Raw genomic sequence first — 12,157 nt, forward strand, 5'->3', positions numbered from 1 at the left:
TGATTCAATCATATGTTCATGGCTAAGATTTGCAAAGCACTTCCTTTACACTGGGCAGTTCTCTAGCTCTATACACATATTAACTCATTTAATCTGCATGACGAACCTTGGAAGTGGATACTCTCTTATCTTTCCCATTTACAGAGGAGGAAGCAGGTAGAGGATCAAAGTAACTTTGCCAGGGCTGTAAAGCTAGCAAGACGCCGTCCCCACCAGTAGTTATCAAGCGCCGATGCATCAGCAATTGGCAAGCGCTGGTCTGGGCATATGGTTGGTACCCAAGGAACACATGCTGGTGTTCTAGATCTAGACATCCAGTTGGTTCTGTTCAATCGTATTTACACTGGGTTCACTAGTGGTAATTTTTGTGGTGCTCTCCTCAGAAGCCCTCAGGCCTCCTGTGGTCTCTGGGAGCAACAGAGAAACTTCAAATTTTAAGAAGAAAACTGGTGTCTCTTTTTTTTTTTAACTGGTGTCTCTTTTGGACTGAAGGGAGGCAAGAGGGAGGAAGAAGCAGTATACTCTCTGAGGGCAGAAAAAGGGAAATGCTCTCAGCCCAGTGGCATGGTCCACTGGTCCAACAGCTCAAATAGGATGGTGCCGCGAGTTCTGCCAACATGGCTCTGTCCCCAAGCAACACTGATGGGCATTTCCAGAGTCTCTAGAAACAGATCCTTCTTAACCTTGCCCACATCTCTCTCCTAAGACCAGAATTAAAAGCTGGGTGCCAGTATTCCAACAGGGCCCTGTGTGTTTATCACCTGCAGGCAGGAAGCAGCCTGAGCACTTGGCGCCTTCCCCTTGGGTCATCCAAGCAGCTAAGCCTTGAGCAACTCCTAGACTGCCCTGCTCTTTCCCTCCCTCCTCTTCGCTCTTACACATGTTCAGTGCGGTTCTTTAGACACATCAAATGTGAAGGTTACGGAAAAGGTGAAAAGTCACATAAGCAAAAGGCCTTTGACTTTCACTGTAAAAGGCTTAATCCTAAAACTCTAACACAATCCAACTGATGTTCTCAGGGCAGGGGAAAGAGGAACGCTTCTCACCACTTGAAAACAGAAGTAATGAGGACAAAAACGAGGGTGGGACTGGAGGAGCTTCTTCTAAACCTGCCCCCTTAAATCCACTGCATGTGTGCCAGCGCCACACACAACACAGGGTGGGAAGTGACAAAGGCCATCTTAGAACTAGTCTCGGCTCCACTGCTCAGAAGCTGTGTGACTCTTGAGCACGACTGTTGCTCAGAGATTTTAAATTCGAGGAAGAAAGATTCACCTCCATGTGCTGTCTGGGAAGGAAGGTTTGGTGACACGTGGCATCTGTGACTTACAATGTCAGGGGCCTGTATGGCCATTCAAGCTATTTTTTTACACCGAATAGAGTTCTTTAATTTTCATTTTGAGTCATTGGTGATCACTGTTGTTTCTTCAGCTGTGAACGCATGGCTGATGCTGGGGAGATGGATCTCACTTCGTTTTATACTGTGTGCTGTGAAAGTGCTAAATTACTTTGTGATTATGAGCAAATTTTCTATTTGACAAAGCCCTGCTGTGGGATCTTAATGATTCTTCTGTACCAGATTGTTCTCTTACAAATATATATGTTAGAAAAATATGCACACTTTCAAATAGAAGAGGGTGAGGCTTTTTAGCCATAGAAATCACTTTAATAAGAGCTGTATGATAAATTGTTGAGCGAGTATAAATATTTTTACGTCTATCAGGGTTCTTATTTGGAAGGGTGCTCTCACCATTCCCCTTGTTGAAGAGAGTAAAGTGGTTCTAAATGTTTATGAAGGATGTGCGTGCTTGCTCCGGAGGTCCCAGGAAAAGCAGGCCCCTCCCAGATCACTCGAGAACACTGGCCGCCTTACGGGGACTGAACCCACACTTTCTTTCATGAAAAAGATGCAGATGAATTACTTTTGTGTTATATAGAAAAACAGCAAATACACGTAAGTACCTGCAAATATATGTAAATATTGATATACGGGGTGTCTGTGTGTGGTCGCAAGGCCTGTAAGCAGGTGGGCGGGGCCACCCTGGGGCCGTCGGGTCAAATGTGAACACGTGCTCTTCATAACTGCGTCACTCTGGGGCTGTCATGACTGCTGTACTTGACCGTTTCTACTGTACACTTCATTTGCAATCTATTTTTAATAAACTTTGTATGTATTTAAAAAAAAAAAGAAGCCGTGTGACTTTGGGCAAATCATTGAACACATCAGAGCTTCAGTTTACTCACAAACAGGGATGTGCTGTAAGGGCTTACTCACAAGGTTCTGTGAGGATAATATAAAGCAAGAGATGAAATGTTCTCAAAATTTTAAAGCACTATCTAGTTCCAAGATAATATAATTTGATTCAAAATTGGTGAAAACAAATATTCTCTGAAGCCCAATAATACACAAAGCTAGGGCAGCCCCGGTGGCACAGCGGTTTAGCGCCATCTTCAGCCCAGCGCGTGATCCTGGAGACCCAAGATCAAGTCCCACGTCGGGCTCCCTGCATGAAGCCTGCTTCTCCCTCTGCCTGTGTCTCTGCCTCGCTCTCTCTCTCTCTGTGTCTCTATGAATAAATAAATAAAATCTTTAAAACACACACACACACACACACACACAAAGCTAGAGAAGAGAAAAACACAAAGGTGTCACTTAACAACACAGGTAATTATTGACGTCAATGGCTGCTTTTGGTCAGGAAACACAAACATACCCAGTATATTCTTCCTTCAGGTTGAAAAACAGGTCCATCAGGGAGGCTGCCAAATGATCCAGCCTGACAGCCTCTGGCTCAGTCCCCTCAGCTACAGCAAGGCCATCACCTGCGTCTGCACAGTCAATGACCACAGGGGCCTCAGCCGTGGAAGCAGGGCAGACAGATGCTAGAAGTGAGGATCCACAGATCTCAAGAGCTCCCCAGCCTGACTCACAAGGAAGCATTACTACTTGTTCTCAGCTCACGCCAGACCTAGAGTTAACCCAGCTCCAGCAGGAATGCTTGACCAGAAATGGCTTGGTGAGGCTGGAGCCATTCCCAAAATCGCCCACACTTCTATTCACGTTACACAGGCTTTCCCGAGCAAGCAGAGTTCCTGATAGAGAGAGGCATAGGTGGAGGGATACCTGGGTGGCTCAGCAGTTGAGCATCTGCCTTTGGCTCAGGGAGTGATCCCAGCATCCTGGGATTGGGTCCCGCATCAGGCTCCCTGCATGGAGCCTGCTTCTCCCTCTGCCTGTCTCTCTCTCTCTCTCTCTCTCTCTCTCTGTGTCTATCGTGAATAAATAAATAAAATCTTAAAAAAAAAAAAAAAGATTTAAGAGAGGCACAGGTGGGAAGCAAAAGAACTGACACTGCTAAATATTCTCCTAAGGCGTGGTAAACGTTATCTAAGTCCTCTCGACAACAGCACTTCAGGATAAAAACTATCTCCAATTCATAGAAGAAACAGGTTCAGAAGGATTAAGTAACAGGGCTTATCTTGGTAAAGCTGACAAGAGGTGAATTAATAAACTTGAACTCCTACTTTTTGCATTGTTCACCAGACCGCTCTGCTGTTGGCAGTCATAAAAGTTAAAAAAAATCACTATGGGTTTTGAGGAATTGCCATTTACCACTCAAAGATGGGATGCAGCTCAAAGAGATACAAGCTCAAGGTGAAAATGAGAGGACTCTGATAGGGTACAAAGGACAGTTTTGACAACTTTCACCCTGATTTATTAGGCCAGTCCTTGCTAGTTGAACGAGACTACATTTACTAAGCACCTCCTGCATGTCAGGCACCTGTTAGGCTTCGGATGTACAGAGAACACTCAGGCTGTGAAATTCTGGGTGGACGCAGAGAAGGTCTGTGGCTAGAATGTGGGCCACCACCCCTGGCCTGGGTTTCGAGGGCTGGTAATAAAATGGGGACAAAGCCTTTGGTTCTCAGTTTTCTCCAGGGCTGGGCCAGAGCTGACATTGAGCTAGACAGTCAGGTTTCTATGGGTTTCAACCTCCCAGTTATGGCTTATCTCCTCACTGTATACATGATCACAAGACTGGACAAAATGCACAAGGAAGCAGTCTTCAGGTACTGGACAGTGAAGACCCCAGGGTTCTGATCCTGAAGGAAAACAAAATACCAGAGGTGAGCTTCACATATGCTCTACCTTTCTGTTTAGGGTCACTTTCCAAACCACAGCACAAAGATACAGAGCCCAGAGAGCAACAGCCTCCCTGGCTGGTGGAAACAGAGGCTGCCAGAGAGGCTGATTGTAGGGCAGGGTAGAAGAAGAGAGAGCAAGCTCAGAGACCAAGCAAGCACCCCAGAAATCTACGTGAGGGTCCCTCTGAGTCTTGTCTGCGGCCGACTCCTGAGCTGGGTACATACGTACCCTGGGAGACAATAAGGAGCTGACAAGATACTCCACAGAACTGGGAAGACTGGTTAGAGTGGGGAGACCTCCCTTAACATCCTGGTGACAGCCCTCAAAGTCCTTAGAAGACAGTTACTGTGATACAAGGCAAGGGATCCTCTAGGCCTGTCCTAAAGGTGTCCATACCAGGATGGAGCTGAGCTGCCAATTAAATACTTTCCAGGATGCAACTGCACACTCTTCAAAGTGATAGTTCTCACACTGGGCATATACTGGAATCACTTGGGAGGGAAGTGAAGACACAACGGGCCTGCAGTGGAGTGGCCAGGAGTACCTTCAACCCCCAGAATCCAAGCCTGGCCTAGAAGGCTGCACCAGATCAGGGTCAGGGAAGGCCAGCATGGCTCAGGTGTGCACATTTTAACCAGTGACAAACCAGCAGGCTTTAGAACACAGCTGGTATTATGCCATGATCCCAGAACATGAATTTTCCCATGAGGCCTAGAGTCATCTAGAAAAATGGGATATTTAATACCTTACTTACCACTGATAATTTGAAGTTGAGGTCTAGGGTCCCAAGGCAAAGTGGCCCTCCACACGAAGACATCACTTTCGTTTTCCCTCTGCTTCATACACTCAGCCTACAGCATGCTTTCCTTCCTGAGGACACAGCACATAGAGCCCAAGCCGAGAGCTCTGTGCTCTCTAATCCTCTCAGTCGCTTTTTGCATTAACTGGGTTATAAGAATACTAGTTTTTTTTTTTCTGAGATTTCCTCAAGTGTGGTCATTCATTTTTTTTTTTTTTAATTTAAAAAAAAACAAAACAAAACACACTTCTTTAAAAGTATCTTCCTCCCGCAGCAACACCCATTCCAGGTAACATGTATTAACAAACTGGTAGATATAATCTTTCTGTGTTTTTCTATATACATAGCATACACACAAGAAAATACAGATAAAGGAATAAGGAGCATTTGCTTTATGTGCCATCATGCCCACCCCCTACATCTTTCTTTCTTAACAAACAACATCACAATGTGGAAATCCTTGAGTCAACTAATATAGCAGCTCTCTTTCTCTACAATAGCCATGAAGTACACCACTACACCACAGTATGAATGGCGTGAAATTGGTTCCTGTCCCTGTCCCACCCCCTATAAACATTGACTTTGTCCTGTTTATTTATTTATTTTTTTTTTGCCACTGCCTCAAACAACGCTGGGACAGATTATTCCAATCCACATCCTTAAATTCCGGTGTCTCTCTGTCCCATGGAAGTAAGTCTATCAACGGGGATGTGTATTTTTAATTATACAGCTATTGCCCCAATTGCTCTTCAGAAATCGGTAATGAGTAATATGGGATTCAGGACAGAAACTTCCCCACATTGCTACTAGCAACAGGCATGGCAGTTCCCTTGGCTCTGAGGTTCCATGACTTTAACCTGCATGTCTCTGGCTAATGACTGGGATCACCTTCCTGTCTGCTGGCCTGTCTCTGCCCGTCTGTCTAGAGGCTCATCGTCCTCTCACCAATTCACAGGTACCCATTGTGTGTCAGGAGCAGTTGCCCTTCAGCTGCTCATGTTGGCAGCTACACCTTCCCAAGTCTGTTGTCTGCCAACTTTGTTGTGGTGTCTGTTGCTATGCAAAATATTTAATATTTATAGAATAATCAACCTTTCATGTAATAGCTACCCTTTACTTTACAACTCCTGAGTTTCCTACCTCAGGAAAGGAAGGCCTTTTTAGTTAGGAGGCCTCACTCAGCCCTGGGTAACACATAGAGCCTTCTGGAATTTTGCCAGTTATCACATTTATTTCTTATATTTTAGTTTTTATATACAGGGTGCTGTAGACGTCCAATATTTTCCCAGATGAGTAACTAACTGCCTGCAATTAATAGGGAAGCCATCTCTTCCCCGCTGATATGAGTATCAGTTTTGCCATACATTAACTTGCTCTATATACTGTCTACTCTCCAGTCTGTTTCTCCATCAAAACCACAATGATCTTGGGCATTGGGGTGGCTCAATCAGTTAAGTGTCTGCCTTCAGCTCAGGTTACGATCCCAAGATCCTGGGATCCAGTTCCACACTGGGGGGGGGGGGGGGGGGGGGGAGTTGTGTGTGTCCCTGCTCAGTGGGGAGTCTGCTTCCTCTCCCTCTCCCCCTGCTCATGCTTGCTCTCTCTCTCTCTCTCAAAATAAATAAATAAAATCCTAAAAAAAAAAAAAAAACCCAAAACAAAAAACACCATACTGATCTCTACAGTGGCTTGCTGGGAATTCTGATACCTCGTAAAGCAAGCTTCCCTTTCTGCTCCAACAATTCCCTTCTTTTTCATACTGTACTGGCTCTTTTAGACATTTATTTTTTCCACGTGAAGCTAAAGATAATTTTATTCATCCTCCCTGCCACAAATGCTGTGAGGATTCTTACTGGGATTGTTTATGAAGTTTACGTACTAATTCTAAATTAACTGACATTTTTGTGTTGTCTTCCCACAATAAAATAGAGTTTATCTTTCCATTTGTTCACATATTTTATGTCCTTCAGTAAAACTGCACAGCTTTCTTCACATAGTCCCATATCTTTCTCACATTATTTTTTCCCAAATAATTTATAAAACATTAAAATAAATACATTTTGTGGCACTGGTCAAAATGGAATGGAATTTTTTGCCCTCATTTCCAGGTATACTTTAGTATATCTATAAGCAAGCTACAATAAATTCTCTTATTAATTTTGTTTTTTAAAGAAACTAGCATCTTGCTTTTTCTCAATATACAGAATCATGTCATTAGTAACAAAGGGTGACTGTTTAGGGTAGCTTACTGGCTAAGAGTGTGAGCCCCAGAGACTACAGCTCTGGTTTTGAATTCCAGCTCTGCCCTATCACCAAGATCTTCCAAGTGAAGAGCATGAGGCTGGAGCAGGTGAAGCCCCATGTTTGAGACTCTCACTCTTTCAATTCACGTACGTGGTCAAATGCCTGGAGACTTTCAGTTTAAGCCAAATTCCACAGCCCGTGTAAGGAAAATCCTTGGATTTTCATGAGAGCAAGATGATGGAACAGCATCTTCTTTTCATTTAACACCACCATGTGCCAAATGCTACCTGTAACTTTGATATAAAATGATCAATCAGGGAGAGCTCCCCTTGACTTGGCAGACAGGGTGCTGCTGTCCAATTCATGAATCATTTAATAAAGCCAATTACATCTTAAAAAATACAATAATCTAAAGCATTAAAGCAAGCATATTTATTGCCATTTAAAAATTGTTTTCCTTAAAGACTAATCTTTAAAATTAAAAAATGTAAAAAAAATAAAAATAAAAATAAAATAAAATTAAAAAATGTTAGAAGGAGTTTCAAAAGACATAATCTGAAGATTTTACATGCACGCAAATTAATGAAATGCCCTAATGCACCAACTGAAAGACACCTGCTAGAGGTATGACACAAGCCAATTAGTAACCCGACTTTCTAATCCCTACCAATGTGAACACACACAGTACAATTTAAGAAAAAAATCATGTAAAACGGCACCTAACACTAGTGTTTATTTATCATGTTCCTGTAATACTGGAGAGCCACACTCTGAGAGCCGGAGAACCTGTATTTCTCAGCAGAAAGTTACTTTAATTTTAAAAGCAGGAAAATCCTAAAGAGGCTCTTTCATGAACAGGGGTCACCAGAGTACTCCTCAAGGCCATAGCCACACAGGCCTACAGCTACTTGAGCCACCACGAGGCCCATACTGCCCACTGGAACCTCTGTGCACTTAGCTCATCTCAGTGACCTGTGGCATCTCACTGGAGCCAAGGAAGGCTGACAGGGGACAGGAAGTCCCAGGCTCTCAGCCAGAATGGGAGAATAGTGGGGAATACAGTACACTGGCAGCTTCTCCTGTTTACACAGCCTTCACGGATGTCACATGTAAACTTCAGAGATGCAGGCTAAGACTAGGCATACATCTCCTCTTAAATAAGCAAAAATAAAATTTAATTGGGGGTGCTTTACTAGATCAGTTTCCAAACACAGCCAACAGCTTCTAGTTGGACGTGTGGGCTATTCTATCTTCAATCAACATAGAAAGCCTGACTTCAAGTCAGCCAACAAATATTCTGAATTTCAACTTAAAAATATTCTGTACAGTCAAGAAAAAGCACAAAACTTAAAGCACAAATTTTGCCCCAAGTGGGAATTTTACGTAAAATATGGCTACTTAAGGGGAGAGGGATAAAGGGAGGGAGGGATAGTTGCCAATAGTTTAAAGAATATCCTTTACCTTGAGATTTTGTGCCTGGATAATATCCAAACCATGTGACTTAATTTATCATTTTTATTGTCCTAAAATTCACAAAATTCTAAATCAAGTAGAACTTTAACCTATAGAAACTCACAGGAAAAGAACATATACTCTGACATCTTTGCCAACTTTTAAAATGCAGTAGTAGGAATATGCTTGAGCTTTAAATGCAATTTCTAGCTGTGTCCGAGACCTTCACGTTGCTACATCTGACATGACATTCTCTCTAAACGTCCCAGCCTCCAAGATCTAAAAATTCCTAAACCACCTTTCAGTGAATAATCTGCCATGTCTCACAAAAGAGTAACAGTACAAATTTGCTGGGTGTTAGCCTGTTATAAGACATTAAAAAATGAAATACAAGACTTCTCCATTATAAAACAAATAGATATTTATATTTTGAAGTTTCGTGTAAGGGATTTTGTCTTGCGCTTGAAGAAACCCGTAATCTCTGAGGTCTTTTATAAAGCCCTTTATCAGAATGACTTGCTCACTCTGCACGACAAAGATGATCTAGATATATGGGAAAATGTTAATAATTTTCTTTCTTCCCTACCCTGAAATAACGTTGAGAATTTGATAGGGTAACTTTTCCACGTCTGTTCTCACACGAGCTCGAGCACACGAACGCACGCACATGTACAGACACACACACCACTACAAATACAGGCAGGTGTTTTCTTACTTTAAAAAATGGCGTCACACTATAAATATATTCCTGTGCAGCCTACCTTTTAAAAAATAGAATACTTCAAAAATAAATTTAAAAATAAAAAATGGAATACATCATAGCCTTTAAAGTCAACACTCACAGGTGTTGCTTTTTGGGCCTTTGGACTGTTAAGAGTTAAATAATTTAATTAAAGTCAACTAACGAGAAGCTGGTTTCCCTGGAGATCTGAGAAATAATTTCAAACATATTTTAAACATAAATCAGAGCTCAGAAGGGAGGAGAATAAGCAGAAATCTACTTTTGGGTTCAGAGAATGCTCTCAGAAAGGATTCAAAGCCCTTTGTTGTTTTAATGACGAAAATTACATCAATGGTCTGAGCAAAACACAATGTGCTCTAAAGAGGTGCAGCTCTTCAAGTCGGACCGGAAAGGTTTCTGCACAAATGTGTTCCACACACAACCCCCGACCACCTACAGCCTGGCCCCGGGCAAGGCAGGGGAGGGGAAGCAGGCCCCTCGGAGTGTTGGCCAGGAACCACTGCTCTGACCCTCTAGAAAAAAATGACGCAAGCCTATCAGATCCTCTCTTCCTCACCCAGGAACCTGGCCATTAGAACCACAGCCTGAAGCTGACATAAAAGGGGCACAGAGAGACATCAGCAGGGAGACTGGAGCTGTCTGCTCTCAGCTCTGAGCAATGTCCAATTTTTTACATTCTCTGAAAATCTGGAAATGGCTTCTAGACCTCAGGCCGTATGAAGACATTCTGTTCACTGGTACTGGTTTAACCAAAGCCCAATTCCACCCTCATTTTGACACTGGGATGCACAGGACAGTTTCTACTTAAGACACTCTCCAAAGTACTTTGTGGAACCTTGACACCAATGGCGCCACCTCCTGGGGCACAAACTCTGTGGTGAACAGGGTGCTGAGGATGGACCTTACCTGTGCAGGAAGTGAAGCTTGTGCATGGCCGCCAGGCCTGCTGCAATCTCACAGGCCATCCGCTGCAGCAGCATGGTCTGCGAATCCCCCCTCATGTGCTCTTGCTCGTTGCGCAGGTAAGCTTTCAGGTCACCCTGTAAAAAGTAGTCCAGGTCAGCTTCCAGAGGGGATGAGGTAAACAAACTAGCATCTAAACAGGCGCCTTAGCTAATGTTAACTACTAAGGTTATTTGTTAGAAATCACTTGGATTTGACCTTAATAAAGAATCTAATTTGAAGAAGTTCCAAATTATAAAAAGTAACTCCAGAGACTTTAAAAGTATAGGAAACACTATTATCTTTTAGGATCACTCTAGCTAAACATTAGTTTATCTTCAAACAAACTAAATATTAGTTTATATGAACCCATGTAAGACAAAACAGTCAAAATAAGATAACTTGTCAATGATACACAACATAAACGTGCAGAGGTATAGAAGTTTCCAGGTAACTGAGATGATACAGTGCCATCTGCACTGCTTTTAAGGCTAGGAGACACATGGTTGAAGAACATGCATCATGATGGTTATCACCAAAGCACTTGTGAGCAACAGAGAGGGAGTGAAGCACTTCCAACAGAATGAAAGAAAACTGGGTGGGAGAGAAGGGAAAAAGCACTCTGAGTGCTGGCCAAGCATCCGCAACTTCCCTAGGCCCTGTGTTGCCAACACCACCCTGAGAAAGAACATTCCAGCCCCTCCAGAAAATTTCATAGACTTAATATACCTATTCAGAGGGCACCATGGGCAGTAAAACAAACCCACACCCGGACCCCTGAAACATGCTGACATGCCGGGCTTTCCGGGCTCTCCTGCCAGACTTCCCTGTGCCACTCTGCTTTTCTTCTGGGACTTTAATTTAGGACTATATGTTTTGGCGGAATACACATCTGAGAAAATAGAATCTTCCACATTCTCCTTATCACATGAGTAAATATTTATCAATCTGACTTAATTCCAAACTAAAGCTTTTTTCTAAATGGTTAATAAAGTTTAGAAAGCAAGCCAATACCTTTCAATATGTGTTATACCTGAGTCAGAGAGACTCCTGAGGGAGGAAACAAACTAAGGAACAGAATGCATTTCTTACAACTGTTAGGGGAGACAGCAAACTTACCAAATTCTTCCCAGAGTAAAACCTTAAAACACAAATACTCTGTTACAAACATTTGCCTACATTTAATGCTAAGCACATTACAATGTAAATTCTAGGTCCATTCCAGGAATCTTTCATTCCCAGTTTCAAGGATTTTTATATGAACGATAATGATGAGATTAATAATCACTACCACTAGAACTTTTGAGCAGTGTGCCAAGCACTGTGCTAGGAGCTCCTATATTTATTGCCTCAAATAATCCTTGCAATTTGAAACATTTCCTGGATGTGGAAATGAGGCTCAGGGGGGAGGCGAAGAAATGTGTACACGGCCACAGCCAATAAATGGAGGGTACACTCCTACTTTTCAATGTTACCAACCTGTCAAGAAGATCAATTTATTTTATAAGAATGAATATAAAATAACTTAATGTCAACCCCATGGGTTTGTCAGATTCTCCCAAACTTAATGGAACTTCGAGTGTGTATGTGTGAAGTTTTCTGCCCTCAGGACCGGTATCTCTGAGGGTTTTTTTTTTTTTTTTTACTTTTTTTTTCTTCATTTAAAAGATTTTATTTATCTATTCGTGAGAGAGAGAGAGAGAGAGAGAGAGGAAGAAACATATTCAGAGGGAGAAGCAGGCCCTCTGTGAGGAGCCCAATGGCAGAACTCGATTTCAGGACCCTAGGATTACAACTCGAGCCAAAAGCAGCCGCTCAATCACTGAGCCAC

At 42.7% G+C, this 12,157-nt stretch overlaps 1 protein-coding gene across 1 annotated transcript in view; it reads right to left on the reverse strand.

Moving 5' to 3' along the window:
* LMTK2 (lemur tyrosine kinase 2) overlaps positions 1-12,157 on the reverse strand; it is an 84,059-nt gene that overhangs the window by 20,588 nt on the left and 51,314 nt on the right. Inside the window, exon 7 of the mRNA XM_038539464.1 lies at positions 10,291-10,424. Within this exon, the coding sequence (XP_038395392.1) occupies positions 10,291-10,424 (134 nt within the window). The remainder of the gene's footprint in view (positions 1-10,290; positions 10,425-12,157) is intronic.

The sequence above is a fragment of the Canis lupus genome, chromosome 6 (assembly GCF_011100685.1).
Source record: "Canis lupus familiaris isolate Mischka breed German Shepherd chromosome 6, alternate assembly UU_Cfam_GSD_1.0, whole genome shotgun sequence".
Lineage (NCBI taxonomy): Eukaryota > Metazoa > Chordata > Mammalia > Carnivora > Canidae > Canis > Canis lupus.